This window comes from Saimiri boliviensis, chromosome 20, assembly GCF_048565385.1.
Source record: "Saimiri boliviensis isolate mSaiBol1 chromosome 20, mSaiBol1.pri, whole genome shotgun sequence".
NCBI classification, from domain to species: domain Eukaryota; kingdom Metazoa; phylum Chordata; class Mammalia; order Primates; family Cebidae; genus Saimiri; species Saimiri boliviensis.
The window spans coordinates 14,484,051-14,501,307 of NC_133468.1; the positions used below are offsets into that span (position 1 = coordinate 14,484,051).

The 17,257-nt window shown below is 49.7% G+C and overlaps 1 protein-coding gene across 2 annotated transcripts in view; it reads left to right on the top strand.

The window, feature by feature from the left end:
* SLIT3 (slit guidance ligand 3) overlaps nucleotides 1-17,257 on the top strand; it is a 627,330-nt gene that overhangs the window by 532,254 nt on the left and 77,819 nt on the right. For both annotated transcript variants that reach the window (XM_003936171.4, XM_010346663.3), the window contains exons 16-20: nucleotides 82-156; nucleotides 6,732-6,875; nucleotides 7,682-7,825; nucleotides 10,753-10,916; nucleotides 12,018-12,150. In XM_003936171.4, coding sequence (XP_003936220.2) covers nucleotides 82-156; nucleotides 6,732-6,875; nucleotides 7,682-7,825; nucleotides 10,753-10,916; nucleotides 12,018-12,150 — 660 coding nt within the window. The remainder of the gene's footprint in view (nucleotides 1-81; nucleotides 157-6,731; nucleotides 6,876-7,681; nucleotides 7,826-10,752; nucleotides 10,917-12,017; nucleotides 12,151-17,257) is intronic.

Below are 17,257 nucleotides of genomic sequence, written 5' to 3' on the forward strand. Positions count from 1 at the left end.
ATGCACCCAAAGCCATGGGGGGCCCAAGGAGGGGTCTCCTCCACAGCTAACCCACCACTCATCTTCTTGCTTCCTACACAGGCGACTGAATGACAATGAGATATCTGTTCTAGAGGCCACCGGTATCTTCAAGAAGTTGCCCAACTTGCGGAAAATGTAAGTCGACTTCAGGACCTTGGCAGCAGCCGCTGTTCTCTAGACGGAGCCTGTGTTCCAGACTAGAGGACCCAGGGCCAGGCCTCTGCCTCAGCCTCTGTTCCAGCCCCTCTGGAGCTCTGCTATGGATTCTGTTGGGTAGCAAGACATGTAGACACAGACCAAAGTGATGCTTCACAGTTTTTTTTTTTTTATTGCATTTTAGGTTTTGGGGTACATGTGATGAACATGCAAGATTGTTGCATAGGTACACACATGGCAGTGTGCTTTGCTGCCTTCCGTCCCCTCGCGGGTGTTGAACAATGAGAACACATGGACACAGGGAGGGGAGCACTGCTTCACAGTTTTAGTTGAGAGTTATACAGAGCAAGCATTCCACACCATCCCAGACCCCACTCTGGACCCTTTCCTCACCCCACCCCTATAGCCCATCCGATACCTAGCCCAGGGTTGGAGGGTAGGACTCAGGTAAGGACTGGTGATGGGGCATGGGTGTCTAAGGTATGTGCTATTTGGCGATTTTTGTGTGGTGACTGTCAAAAGTCAGTTTTTAAATGGAATCAAAAGACTCTTGCGTTAGTGATACGCACCAGAGTGCATTCCAGCAGCTTCTCACAGTGGGTTTCCATCTAGGAATCTGTGGGTCTGACCATGCCTTGGCTTAGGCAAGGGCCCACATGTCCATATTGGCTTCTCCACTGCCAGAGATATGTATCCTCCTAAGCCTCTCCCTGCCTAGGAGCTTGGACCTAGCCATAAAGGTAATGAGAATGATGTTGGTGCACCATTAGAGTCCTTGTCCTGAGCAAGAGACCGCGCTCCCTACCTCACACACATTGTCTCACCAAGTCCTCACTCACCCGTCCGGTGCTGGCTTCATAGTCCCCTTTGTACAGGTGAGGAAGCCAGGGTTCAAGGAGGTTCCGAGACTTCTCTATGACCATGCAGCTAACGGGTCCAAAAGCTGGCATTCAGACTTGGGTCCGCCTGCAGCCACGCTAGCATGAGGCTGGGCTTGCTTCTCTTCGTCTTCCCTTCCGGGCCCCCCAGCAGAGTACCAGCACAGAAGGGGGTGCTCTTTACCATCTGATCCCCAGGGAAGCACTCGTCTCTTTAGCCCCTCTCCCTTACCCCACCCCATACTTTATGTCTCCTGGCCCCAGAGTTCAGGTCGGCCTCATAAACCGGGGAAATGCAGTCCATCCTCATGATTCATGGATTCCATATCTGAGAATTCGCCAACTCACTAAAATTTGTATCATTCCGTAGTCAAGACTCTCCAAGCGTTCAGTCATTCTCGAGCATGCACAGAACACCAAAAAAAAAAAAAAATCACCTACAACGTGTACCCAGCTGAGGTCAAGCGAGGCCACACTGTGCCTTCTTGTGCTGTAAACCAGCGTCCTTTTGGACTATATTTGGTGCCGCGTGGTTTGCATGTTTGTGCTTTTTGATGGTGATTTTGCTGTTTAAAATGGCCCCCAGACACAGCACTGAACAGCTGTCGCGATCCTCAGTGTGCAAAGGCTGTGATGTGCCTTACGGAGGACATATGTGAGTGAGAGCAGTTTTGTTACGGGCTTGAATTGCAGTGCTGCTGGCCATGAGTTCAACGTTATGGATCAGCCTTATGTATTAAATAAGGTGTCTTTCAACAGAAGCACACATATAACAAGGTTGTATGTTGGTAGGTTGATGAAAATGTTGAGACCAGAGGCTCACGGGTCCCTAATCTTATATTTCCTGTAAGAGCAATGTGTTGGTACTCACTAATGCAGTGTTCCCAGAAACTCTGTACAGCATAACTACTATGAGTATGGGTTGAGTATCCCTTATCTGAAATGCATGGGATCAGGAGTGTTTCAGATTTTAAATTTTTTGGGTTTGGGAATGTTTGCATATACACAATGAGATGTCATGAGGCTGGGATGCAAGTCTAAACAAAATTCACTTACATTTCATATATACCTTATACACAGCCCAAAGGTAGTTATACGATATTTTTAATAATTTTGTGCATAAAACAAAGTTCATGTGCATCGAACCTTCAGAAAGCAAAGGTGTCAGGTGTGGAATTTCCTGCTTATGTTATCGTATCAGTACTCAAAAAGTTTTGGGGCCAGGAGCAGCAGCTCATGCCTGTAATCCCAGCACTTTGGGAGGCCGAAGTGGGTGGATCACGAGGTCAGGAGTTCGAGACCAGCCTGGCCAACATGGTGAAACCCCTTCTCTACTAAACATACAAAAATTCACTGGGCACAGTGACAGGCACCCGTAATCCCAGCTGCTGGGGAGGCTGAGGCAGGAGAATTGCTTGAACCTGGGAGGCGGAGGTTCAAGTGAACCAAGATCGCACCATTGCATTTTAACCTGGGTGACAGAGCAAGACTCTGTCTCAGGAAAGAAAAATGTTTCAGACATTCTGGTTAGGGCTGCTTACCTATAATGAGAATGGACTGTACCACCTCATTTTTCTCTTGTTCCTCACACTTCCACCCATCGGTTCCCTGCAGACAAATAGGACAGAGGCCTTCTAGACCCTGGGCAGCATCTGAATCTCACTGGTGCTACTCAGATCTCTTTCCTCCCTTCCTCCCTGCCTGCAGCCACCACGTTGGTCATGGTGCCAGTGACTGCTCTGTAAGTGGGAGCAGTGGAGAGAACTTTAGGGGGATGGCTGAGAAAGGGGCACACTTGGGTCAGGATTGTGGCTGTCACTGGAGTCCAGTGTCCCACTGGACACAAACCTCACCCATCACCTGCCAGGAATTGTTCTTTTCTTTTCAAACCAAAGAAATGTGTACTTTGTTTTTAACCTGAAGACAGAAACTTACATGCCTCTGGCCTGAGGCAGATATTAAGATGGATCAAGCTGCCCAAGTACGTATTTGTCTACTGAACAGGATCTGCTAGACTTTGCTTCTGTGAAGAAATAGGTACCCTCACATTTGAGGTGAAACTGAAGCTCTTTGAGTCTTTCATCCTCCCGGTTTTGATAGAGACATGAGTATAGAGAATATTCCTGTGTGCCCAAGAAAACAACAGCACAAACACTTAAGTGTCAACCGACTACAGCGTCAGCAACCAGGCAGCCAAAGGGAGTAGTGAGGACTCTGGCAACATGTGGGCCTCGATCTCATCAAGAGGGACAGATGTCACGCAGCTCCTCCCACTATTTGCCATGTTGGAATAAAGGTGAGGGCTGCCAAATATTTCCACCTCTCAGGAGCAGCCACAAGTCCAGGTGTGGAGGGAAAATGGGCAGACAAGCCTGTTCGCATTCTGAATTCAGCTCTGCCCTTCCCGGCTGTGTGACCCTAGGAGTGTCCTTAGCCTTTCTGAGCCTTAATTGCATCATTTACGTAATAGAAATAAATCCACCTTCCTTATAAGTTACGGTGAAGATCGGAAGTATGAGGAAATAAAGACGGAAGACGTGGCTATGGTACTGGGGAGAGAGAATGTGGAAAGGTAGGAGAGGCCATGTGAGTTGAGTGACCCAGAGTAGCTGGTTATATATTTAAAACAGGGGTTCCACACTCAGACACTTTCAGGAGCCTGGGAGTAGTACAAATATGGAAAGCGGCTGCATGCAGGGCCATAAAAATAGTAATAATAGCTAACAGTGAGCACAAATTAAACACTTGACCCTGTGCCGGGCAGTACAGACACTGATGCTCTTAGCCCTCACCAAGAAACTCTCAGGGGCTCTGAACTAACCCAAAGATGGAGAGAGGCCCCCTGGGTGGCCCTGGCTTCACATTTTGGGGTTTCCTGGGGTCTGGGGCATCGTCAGCAAGACCTTGCTCTGAGAATATTCGAGTGCTCTTATGAAACCTCCATGCACTTGTTTGGTTTCTGGAGTGCTGGCCCCGAGCTGCGCGTCCCGACCTTCAGCTACGGCTGCCTGTGCTGTGAGCAATGCTTCGATAGATGGAGACACAGCAGCAGCCAGCTCTTCTGGAAATTTCTCTCCCCTCTTTTTTATTCTCCTTCTGTTTTCCATTCTCCCAGACTGAGGAAATCCAGTTCACAAACCTTACAGTAATGTGATGTTAATTTTGCTCATTTAAAGAAACAGATGTCAGGAAATGGAAACCCTCTCCCTTCATAGCTGCTTTAACTCATCTTCATCGCCCATCCCTTGTACTTGAACCCCCCTAAGAAGCTCAACTCTCTGGAGCAAAAGCCTTTTCCTCTGGCATTTGGGTGAGTTACAGCTGCTGGGAGAGCCTTTATCTCTCCTCCCGTGTCTAGTTCGGGGGTAATGTGCAGTCTCCCCGGTGCGTGACCTTCATTCCTGGGTTATCCCAGACCAGGGCTATCAGGATTTATTGGAAAACTGGCCAAGTTTAAGAAGAGCCAGGCACGGAATGGAAATCCAGTCTGCGAGTCTGCTGACTGTCTCAGCTTGGGAGAGGTTTGCTGGGAATGCTTATTCCTGTTTCCTTGGCCAGACGGGGAGGAGACGAGAACAGGGTCATGTGGAGGAGCAGGGACGGAACCAAGGCACTGACTGTTTCCTCCATACCTGCCCGCAAGTGCAGGCATGGCCTCATCTTGGGGCCTGGTCCCTCCTTCGGAAGAGGGAAGTCGGCCTGCGTTGAGCCCCCAGCTCTGTCACTTGCCAAATCAGTCCCTAAGGGAGGTCTCACCCCCTCACCTTGCTGTGGGTCAGCGTGGAGCTCAGACCAGGGACTTGGTGTGGTCCTAGATCCCCTTCCAATGCCCTGTGGCCCAGAGCAGTGCTTTCCTACTCTGGGGCTCGGTATCTTCAGCAGTAAGATGCGTCCTGGTCTATTTCCGTGAGCCCGCCAATTCTACCAGCTTCCGTGGGCTCCATGAGTTCGCGACTCCACCTCCACCTGCAATTTCCCTGTTTACAGCAGATGATTCCCCATGCAGGGCTCTGAATAGGCTGCTTGCTTGGGAGGCTGGACTCTTCCCCTCAGCTAGTATAAACACTGTCATCAGTTTCAGTTCATCCATCTGGCCAGGGATGCCTTCCAGGGCTGGGCATTTCGATGGTGCATAGAAGCCCCCAGCACCCCTGCCAGGGAGAGCTGGAAACTCGCAGTGCTAATGGCTCTGCAGCATCTGCTTGCTGTTCCGATCTCTCATGAAGCCTGTGCAGGATGTCAGCAGTCAGCATCGGAGGGAAGAGCTGCTTTCAGACCTCAGGGGCGGACTCAGAAATGGCAGCACCCAGGGCTTGATAGGACCAAGCTCACTTTAAGCAAATACAATATCCAAAATCTTGTTCTGCAAAGAAGTAATATCCACATAGCCAAAGGAATTCTCACTTATGAAAGAAGAGATTCAATGGAGCACATCTGATACGCCAGAAAACCTGGCTTCAAATCCCAGTTCTGTCAGCTGTGTGACTGCGAACAAGTTAGTTAATCTCTCTGAACCTCAGTCCCATCATCCATAAAATGGGACGATAATAATGTATCAGCCTGAAAGCCACTGTTTTGAGGGTTTGATGTGGTTGTGTTGGTCAGATCCCTCATGAGGCACCCAATACATAGAAAGTGGTCACCACGTAGTAACTAGAAAGCACCATTTATTTATCTCAGGGATCGTTAACTGGTGAGAAAGCTGGAAGTTCCACAGATGCCCTAGTCCCAAGTAGCGGGGGACATGCTTTATATTTTTCTCCTGCCTTCCTCTGGTAAATCAGTGCTTCATGAGAATCTCTTCTGAAGTGAGAAAAAAAGTTCGAGAGTCACTATTTTAACTCTCTCAGTCCCCCAGAGCGTTGAAAAGACAATTACACAGAAAAAAAAAAAAAAAAAAAAAAAAAACTTCAAATCCCATCCGGTCTACTTTTCTTAATTGATACATAATGTTGGTACATATTTATGGGACACGTGATATTTTGATACATGCATGCAATGTATAGTGATCAAACGGTATTTAGGAGCTCCATCACTTCTAACACTTATCATTTCTTTGTGTTGGAAATATTTCACATCTTCTATAGCTATTTTGAAATATATATTGTTAACTAGAGTTACCCCACTGTGCTCTCAAACACTAGAAATTATTCCTTCTAGCTACCCATTAAACAACCTCTCTTCATCTCCCCTAAACCTTCCCAGCCTCTGGTAACCATGCTTCTACTTTCTACCTCCATGAGATCAACTTTTTTAGCTCCCACATATGAGTAGAAACATATGATATTCGCCTTTCTGTGCCTGGCTCGTTTCACTTAACACAATGACCTCCCGTGCCATTCATGTTGCTGCAAATGACAGGTTTTCATTCTTTGTATGGTTGAATAGTATTCTATTGTGTCTGTAGACCACATTTTCTTTATCCGTTCATCCACTGACCATGCGGTCTGTTTCACAAAGGTAGCCTCACCTGTGTAGGCCCGGGCTCCCTGCTCCCTAGACCAGATGCTGAAGACGAAAGGTCAGGAACCCCAAAACAGATCTCCTTCCACCATCCTGTCCTTAGTCTCAGGGGCCCTGGAGAGTCCCCAGCTGGCTGCAGGGCAGGACATTCCATCCCTGGATCAAAACCATCTGCTCCTTTTGATCCTCCCCCGTTCTGTTTCTTCCTTCTAGAAACCTGAGTAACAATAAGATCAAGGAGGTGCGAGAAGGTGCTTTCGATGGAGCAGCCAGCGTGCAGGAGCTGATGCTGACGGGGAACCAGCTGGAGACTGTGCATGGGCGCATGTTCCGCGGCCTCAGTGGCCTCAAAACCTTGTGAGTGCTTGGGGTGGGGCCTGGAACAAGACCCAGAGGGAGACGGGAGGACAGGGGAATTGGAGACAGACTCTCAGGGCAGTGGGACCCAGGCGCTGTCTTGGCCTGCTGAATCCCTCTCTTCCTGGAGTCAGAGTCATCAGACATTCCACAGCCTTGGATGGGAAAGAATTTAGCATGCTGAACACTCTCCAGCATACACACTTCGACACACACACCCCAACACACAAACACCCCACATAGTCCCCCTCTCCCGTGTATACACATATGTATATATGTGTGTGTATATATGTATATCATATATATATGTATGCACATATATACACATTCATACCAGAAATTTGCTGAAGGAGGCACACAAACACACATTTACCCACAAACATAAGCATAAGGACCTTTATAAAAATGACATATGCCGACATGCAATGTGCACATAAACATATGCACGAACAGGCATAGACATACAAGCACACACATACATACAAGCTGACGTCCACACCACCTCTTGATTCTCTTCTTTTCCCAGAAATACATATGTATGCCCTAGCAACCACACAATATGTGTATGTGTACATGCATATGCATGACCTGTGCTTCCAAGAAAGCATGCACAAACGACAAGGTACACGCACAGCCCAGCGGGGCTCCAGGCCCTGCTCTCACAGGGCAAACCTGAGCAACGTGGCTGGACTGGGCTTAGAATCAGCAAAAGCATCCCACCTCTACACGCATGCACCACCGTGGCACCATTTGGTGACAGAAAAGATCATGCCTGTGCTCTCTCATCCCCACCCCTCTCCCGGTAGGATGCTGAGGAGTAACTTGATCAGCTGTGTGAGTAATGACACCTTTGCCGGCCTGAGTTCGGTGAGACTGCTGTCCCTCTATGACAATCGGATCACCACCATCACCCCTGGAGCCTTCACCACGCTTGTCTCCCTGTCCACCATGTAAGTTCTCCTGATTCCACTGCCTACTCACTCTGGGCTCCTGCTCTGCAGACCTCTCTCCTCCCAGCTCCCTGCTACCTTTGGCCAAGCTCATCTCTCCATCTGTCCACTTGCAAACATTTGTCAAGCTTTCTTTACGTGCCGGGCATCGTCCAGGTGCTGAGGCTGCACACACCTGGCCCCTCCTTCCTGGAGGTCACAGCATAGTGAACCGCCACAGAAAGCAGGTCCACAGTGATTTGGAAATCCAACATGGAAGGCCAGGCACGGTGGCTGACACCTATAATCCTCACACTTTGGGAGGCCACAGCAGGTGGATCACCCAAGGTCAGGAGTTCAAGACCAGCCTGGCCAACATAGTGAAACCCCATCTCTACCGAAAATACAAAAATTAGCCAGGTGTGGTGGGCAAGTACCTGTAATCCCAGCTACCCAGGAGACTGAGGCAGGAGAACTGCTGGAACCTGGGAAGCAGAGGCTACAGTGAGCCAAGATCTTGCCATTGCATTCCAGCCTGGGTGGCAGGGGAAGACTCTGTTTCCAAAAAAAGCGGGGGGTAGGGAGCTTTGTTGATAAACACTGGAGCTGTATTCTGGAAGGTGAGTGGGAGTTAGCTATTGAAGAAAGTGGACAGTACACTTCCTTCAGAGGAAAGGGCATGTGCAAAGGCCCTGTGGTTCATTGCAACAGAGCAAATATGTGGGACTGAACATATCCCAGCATGGTCACAGCGCTGAATGAGGGAGGGCATGACATAAGGCAAGGCTAAAGAGGAAGCCAGGGTCAGGCTGCAGGACCGCTGTGGGCCATCTCGGTCTTTGTCCAGAGCACATCGGGAAGACTGGCACTTTTAAGTAGATAGTTACATCACCAGACAGGGGTTTCAAAAAGATGTCACTGGCTGCTTCAATGGGTATCAGAACCAAAATTAAAGCCCAGCTTTCTAGACACCTGAAGGAGTGCTCCTGTCTGGGAGCACTGTGGTGGGAAGGGAGCCTCTATGGAATAGTGGGTAAGACTCTAGAGCCAGATTGCCCAGGTTCAAATCCCGGCTGTGCCCCTTGTTAGCTGTGTGACCTTGGGAAAGTTACTTCATCTCCTCATGCTTCCATTTCCCTTCTGCATCTACCTCCTAGGATGGTTACCAGGATTGAATCTGGTGATGCTTGTAAAACACACAGCAAGGGCCTAGGGGTAGAAAGTGCTCAACACGTGTGCATTTGACAGCCGGGCGTCGCATTTCCTCGTGGCTCTGTTATCCTTAGTTGCTGGTTTGTGGTCCTGTCTCTAACCTTCCCCAAAGGCTGCTTCTGCATCTCCGGTTGCTGCCCTATGCCTATGGCACTTGGAATCAAAGGCGAAATTAGAGGAGGGCCTACAGGCCAGCCCCACCCCAGGTGCCCCTCATGTCCTGCCTGTCCCCTCCCTCCCTCCACTCTAGCTCCACCACTTTCCCATGTTCCCAGCCCACTCCCACCTTGAAACTCTGCACTCCCTGGAACACCCTCCCCCCCGCCTCCCTCCCTTCTACCTTTGCTCAAGTGTCACCTGCCTCACCCCGTTCCACCCCTCTGCCGTAACCCCAATCCCTCTGGCCCTGCCCCCTGATATTACATAGCACTAACCATGTCCTAATAGACTGTGTCATTTACTAACTTGCTATTAATTGTGTATTATCTATCCTCCATCACGTGAGTTTCTGAAGGACAGGGATATGCAGATGTTTTGTTCAGTGCTGTGTCCTTAATGTTTAGATCAGTGCCAAGAGCGTACGGAGATGCCAGGTATGTAATGGTTGAGGAAAGGAATGAATCGAATGAATGAATGACATCAACAGGAGGGGACAATGGGATGGGAGCTTAACACCAGTGAGCTGGTCCTTTAGTCCATGTTTAGCCCCTCCTAGGTATCTCCACATTGGAAATACAAAAACACCTAAGATGCTGAGAGGGGCAGAGTCACAAAGCGTTCAGAGAGCCAGCTCTGATCCACGAAGTCACTTGCCCCGCTTCACACAGCTACTGAGTGTCAGAGCCTGGACTGCAGCCCCAGAACGACCACCTCCAAGCCCTTAATTGCTGTATCATCCTTCAGCCACTCAAGAGCTGTCTGCCCCTCCTAAATAAGCTCTGCAAGCTTTACTTCCCTCATGTGTGAGAGGAAGATGATGTTACCTCCTTCTTAAGGTTGCTGTGACAGGAATGAATGAGACAATGGATGTATGAAGTGCTCGGCATGGTCCCAGTCCTGTAGTAAACACTCAGGGAGGGATAGCTGCCATCATGCCCTCATCTCTCCATCGTTCCAGTTATTTCAGTCCACAGATGTGTATAAAGTGCCTGTGATGACATAACACTAACTTCTGGAAACACAGAGGCAAACAGATCCTACCCTCGTGGAGTGTAGAGTCCAAGGTACAAGGCGAGCACAGAAACCAGTCACTACACACCCCCATGGGTGCTACGGGGAGAATGAAGGGGAATGAGGGAAAAGGCAGGATGAGGCTGAATTGTCCCACTTTATGTGGGGGACTCAGAGAAGGCTTTCTCAATGAAATGTCATTAAAGCCAAGGACTAAAGAACGAGAAGCCGGTCAGGCAACCTGGAAAGAGACAGGTTCCCAGCAAGGAAAGCAGCAAGTGTGGAGGCGCTTGGGGTGAATCTCCACTAAGGACCCAAAGGCAGTTCACACAGCCAGAGCTCAGTACCCAAGGGAGGGCATGGTGAGAGACCACGCCTACCTCCATCAGTGGCGGAGGTCTCGAATGAGACCCTTGCAGATACTGCATCTGGTGAGGAGCCTTCGTTTCCTTTCCGAGACCACCTCCTCCCTGGCTGGGAGAGCTGGGCTCTGGGGTTGCAAAAGCAGATTCCAGGGCCACTCCCACAGTAGGAGGTAGAGGCTAAGCACCCTTCTTTCCTCCTAGAAACCTCCTGTCCAACCCCTTCAACTGCAACTGCCACCTGGCCTGGCTGGGCAAGTGGTTGAGGAAGAGGCGGATCGTCAGCGGAAACCCTAGGTGCCAGAAGCCATTTTTCCTCAAGGAGATTCCCATCCAGGATGTGGCCATCCAGGACTTCACCTGTGACGGTGAGAAGACTGGGGGTCGAGGGCAGTGGGGACAGTCCTGGGAAGCCAAGGAAGATGCCAGAGATACAGTATCAGATACTCCCTGAGATCCCATTCCGCTTTGCTTTGGGCACACAGCTGGCACACTGGAGAGTTTTGGGCACACAGCTGGCACGCTGGAGAGCTTTGGGCATACAACTGGCATGCTGGAGAGCTTTGGGCACAGTTGGCGCGCTCAAGAGCTTTGCAGATCTACTGCTAGCCCACATGGCTCCTTCATGCAAATTAAGAAAAGGAGCCCTTTCAGAAATCATTTTATTTCCATCAGTTAGAAATCTGTCATACTATACTGATTTCATTAAGACAAGACACTTGCTTATTAAAACAAGATACTGCCATCTATGAGAAAATTGTTGTACCAAATATACTAATCTATCATGTCCACAGTGAGCTTGGTGCCCCTTAAATGATATGGTACCCTTGTGGAGTGCACAACCTATACAACTGTACATGGGAGCCCTGGCCTCAGCCTTCCTATCTGCATCATCATGAGACTCAGAGTATGTACTCATGAGAAATAGACTTCAAGAAAAGTCTTGCCACTGGCTGGGGATATGGATATCTGAGGCTCTGGTTCTCAGGATCCCAGAGGGCATATTTGTTTGCATAAATTCAAGCCAGCACAGTTCTTCACTTGATCAACTTTGGGTTATCGAGAGAGATAATTAACTGAGATTAAGGCATAATCGAGGCTGGGGACACACTCCCCACCTCAGAGGGACTATGTAGTTGTGGGAGGAGAGAAAGAAAGGAGAAAAAGGAAGGGGAAAACTCTGCCCCCTCCCCCTGACCACTCCTTCAGTCATTTGGGCTTATTCCTGATCTGGTTAACAGAGACCTCTTTCCTATCTGTTACTCTTGCTGAGCCTCCTTCATGGTCTTCATCTTCTGTCAAATGAGGTAGAAGGTGGGCAACACCCGTCAGCCGCGATGACACCAGCAGGTACCCTATTCCTGGTTCCAGCGCCCAGTGGGGACTGGAGACACAGCCTTGCTCCTCACCGGCTCCTCCTAGTGGAGCTTATCTCCCACCGCTCTCACCTTCTCCGTGGCTCTCCGCAGGCAACGATGAGAGTAGCTGCCAGCTGAGCCCGCGCTGCCCAGAGCAGTGCACCTGCGTGGACACCGTGGTTCGATGCAGCAACAAAGGACTCCGCGCCCTCCCCAAAGGCATGCCCAAGGACGTGACCGAACTGTAAGTACCCCCAGCCGCCTCCAAGCACCCCGTCATCTCACCACCAGCAGCATCCTCCATGCTTTACCCCAGCATCTCAAGCAAGGCCACACGGGGCAACTGCCCTGGGGAAACCCTACTTAAATGTATCCCAGCAAGATGGCAGTGGAGCCCTCACCAAGATGGCAGCCATGGCTTTGACAAGGGCACAGGAAGCACAGCTCCCCCAGGGCCTCTGCCTAGCAGGAGAGGAGTCTCTGACCCTGGAATCCCTAGAGATACCCTGAATATAAGTGTCAGGGTTATGGCCTCGTTTTCCATATCAGCCCCCCAACAAAAACCCCTGCTCTCACACCCTCTTCCTAAGACTCCTCAGAAGCCGCTTAGTCTGATCCGAGCAGCAGTGCAGGGTAATTGTAAAAACATTGCCCAGCGGGCACTGTGGCTTACAAAGCACTCTTCTGAATAGGATCCTATTCCAAGTTCAAACAGCCCTGTGAAGCATGAGGCCCCCTTTTACAGAGGTCTTAGCTCTGAGCCGAGTTCATTCTCAGAACAAAAGCTTTCTTTTTGTAAATTTTATTTAATTTTCATTAATTTGGATTTTTTTAATTTTTAAATTATACTTTAAGTTCTGGCGTACATGTGCGGAACGTTCAGGTTTGTTACATAGGTATACACGAGTTCGTGTCCTTTGCAGAGGCATGGACAAGGCTGGAAACCATCATTCTCAGCAAACTGACACAAGAACAGAAAACCAAACACCGCATGTTCTCACTCATAAATGGGCACAGAAGAGAAGCTTTCTTATTCCACAGCCCAAGCTCCTGCCCCTGACTCTTCAGGTCCTGTTTCTGCACCAGAAACTCCCAACTCAATGAAAAGGATGTTAGCCTCTTCCTAAAGGACTCTTACTATTATGGAGAGAATCCTATTTCTGCCCCTTGGAAAGCACAGACAGAAGGACAGGGCACAGTCCCCCAGCGAGGGGCCCTCCCTGGAATGCATTAAGAACACTGGAGCTAGGACCAGAGGAGCACTGCACACTCACAACCAACACGCAGCACGTGCACACGCACGTTCATCCACTCATCCACTCAACACGTATTGGCCGGGTTTCTTGTGTGTCAGGTACTCTGCTCACATTGGAGAGACAATGGCAAGCAGAATGATTGTGACGCCCACACTCGCGGGGTCACGGTCTGTGAGGGAAGGTAGACATTCGCTCCATCATCACAGATGCACATGTGAAGTGACAACTGAGAAAATGCTACAAAAAAAGAGGTGCAAGGTTGCTAGGACGTGCTAAAGTGAGACGTGTGGCAGAGACATGAGGCTCAGAGAACGCTCCCCCGGGAAATGATGCTGGAGCTGCACTCTGACGGGTGAGGAGCAGGTCGCCAGGAGGGACGAGGGAGTGATCCAGGCCGAAGTGGCTGCATAAGCAAAGGCCCTGCCTGGGAGCCTGCAGAGCCAGAGAGGGGCAGCAGGAAGAGCCTCAGAGCTGGGAAAGCAAGACACACACACCACACACCCACACACCACCAAACCGCACCCCCACACCACACACACATGCGCACACACACACACCACCAAACCACACCCCCATACCACACACACACACACACACACACCACCAAACCGCACCCCCACACCAAACCACACACACGCACACCCACATACCAAACCACACCCCCACACCACACCACACACGCACACCCACACACCACCAAACCACACCCCCACACCACACACCACACACACACACTCACACCCCACCAAACCACACCACCACACCACACCACACACACACACACCACCAAACCACACCCGCACACCACACACCACATGCACACTCACACACCACCAAACCACACCCCCACACCACACAGCACACCCCCATACCCACACAGCATCAAACCACACCCCCACACCACACACCACACCACCACACACACACCCACACACGACCAAACCACACCCCCACACCACACAGCACACACTCACACCCACACAGTATCAAACAACACCCCATACCACACACCACACCACCACACCCATACACCACCAAACCACACCCCCACACCACACAGCACACCCCCACACCCACACAGCATCAAACCACACCACCAAACACCACACCACCACATCCACACAGCATCAAACCACACCCCCACACCACACACCACACTGCCACACACCCGCACACCTACACACCACGCCCACATACCACCACACCCACACACCACACACCACACCACCACACACCCACACATCACACCACCACATACCACACCTGCACACCATACTACCACACCACACCCACATACCACCACACCACACATCACATGCCTAACCCACCACATCACCAAATCACACACCACCACACCACCACACCACACACCATGTGCCCACACACCACCACATTACACACCACCACACCACACATCACCACACCACCACACCCCCACACCACCACACCTACACACTACCACACCCACACCACGCATACCCACACACCACCACACTAACCACACTGACACACCACACCCATACCCCACACACCCACACACCATCACACTAACAAACCACACCCACACACCAAACACAACACCCACACAGCACCACACACCACAGCACACACCACCACATCACACCCACACACCACCACATCATACAGTATTACACTACACACCATACCATGCCTACACACCACACCACAGCCCCCACCACCCACATACCCCACCACCCACATACCACACCCACACACCACCACATACCATACCATACGCCACCAAATAACACACCACACCACCACACCCACACACCACCATATCACATATCCACACCACATACTACCATACCCACACACCACAAATCACCATACCCACACACCACCACACCCACACACCACATCCACACACCAACACGCCCACATACCACCACATCACATACCACCACACCCACACACCACACCACACACCACCACATGACACACCACCATACCCACACATCACACCACACCCCACCACAACCACACACCACCACACCCTCACACCACCACATCACACACCACACCCACACATCACCACACCACACACCACCACACCCCCACACCACCACACCCACACCCATACACCACCACGCCTATACACCACCACACTCACACAGCACCACACCACCATACCACATGCCACCACACACACCGCACACTACCACACCCACACACCACCACACTCATCACCACACCCACACACCATGACACCCACACACCATGACACCTACACACCATGACACCCACACACCACCACACTCACCACTGCACATCTGATGCTTGACTTTGACATCCGTCTCACCAGGCCCCAGGCCCACCCCCTTTTCTGGGCCAGCTTAGCATGTACAGACATACCTTGGAGATATTCTGGGTTCAATTCCAGACCACCATAACGCACAAACTGCAGTAAAGCAAGTCACACAAATGTTTGGGTTTCCCAGTGCATATCACAGTTATGTTTATACTATACTGTAAGTGTGCAATCTCATTGTGTTGGGAAAAAAACAATGTACGTACCTTAATTCAATAATACTTTATTGCTAAAAAATGCTAATGATGATTTGCGCCTCCACCAAGTTGTGATCTTTTTCCTAGTGGAGAGTCTTGCCTTGATGTTGATGGCTGCTGTCTGATCAGGCTGGTGGCAGCCAAATATTGGGTGGCTATGGCAATTTCTTAAAATAAGACAACAGTGAGGTTTGTCACATCAATGGACTCTTACTTCATGCAGGATTTCTCTGTAGCACACAGTGCTGTTTAATATCATTTTTCCCACAGTAGAAGTTCTTTTCAAATTGGGGTCAAGGCCGAGTACAGTGACTCACACCTGTAATCCCAGCACTTTGGGAGGCCAAGGCAGGTGAATCACTTGAGGTCAGAAGTTTGAGACCAGCCTGGCCAATGTGGTGAAACCCCATCGCTACTAAAAATACAAAATTTAGCTGGGCATGGTGGTGCACACCTGTGATTCCAACTACTGGGGAGGCTGAGGTAGGAGAATCGCTTGAACCTGGGAGGCAGAGGTTGCAGTGAGCCAAGATCGCATCACTGTACTCCATGTCTCACCAAAAAAAAAAAAAAAAAAAAAGGAGTCAATCCTCTCAAACCCTGCTGCTACTTTATCAACTGAAGTTATATAATGTTCTAAATCCTTAGTTGTCATTCACAATGTTCCCAGCATCTTCACCAAAATTAGATTCCATCTCAAGAAACCAATTTCTTTCCTCATCTGTAAGAAGCAACTCTTTATCTGCTCAAGTTTGATCATGAGATTGCAGCAATTCAGTCACATCTTCAGGCTCCACTTCTAATTCTAGTTCTTACTGTTTTCACCATATCTGCAGCTACTTCCTCCATTGAAGTCTTGAACCCCTCAAGGTCGTCCAACAGGGTGGGAATCCACTTCTTCCAACTCCTATTAATGTTGCTATTTTGACCTCCTACCATGAATCACAAATGTTCAAATGGCATCCAGAACAGTGAATCCTTTCCAGAAGGTTTTCAATTTACTTTGCCCAGATCCATCAGAGAAATCACTATCTATGGCAGATATGGCCTTACAAAGTGTATTTCTTAAATAATAAGACTTTAAAGTTGAAAATACTCCTTGATCCATGGGCTGCAGAAAGGATGTCATATTAGCAGACATGAAAACAACATTAATCTGTTTGTTTATCTCCATCAGGTCTCTTAGATGACCAGATACATTGTCAATGAGTAGTAATGTTCTGAAAGAAATCTTTATATTTGGGCAGCAGTTCTCAACAGTGGGCTTAAAATATTCAGCAAAATGTGCTGTAAACACATTTTGTTTACTGGATGATGTGCCATCATCCAGTCTTTTTTTTTTTTTTTTTTGAGGCGGAGTTTCACTCTTGTTACCCAGGCTGGAGTGCAATGGCGTGATCTTGGCTCACCGCAACCTCCGCCTCCTGGGTTCAGGCAATTCTCCTGCCTCAGCCTCCTGAGTAGCTGAGATTACAGGCACGCACCACCATGCCCAGCTAACTTTTTGTATTTTTAGTAGAGACGGGGTTTCACCATGTTGACCGGGATGGTCTCGATCTCTTGACC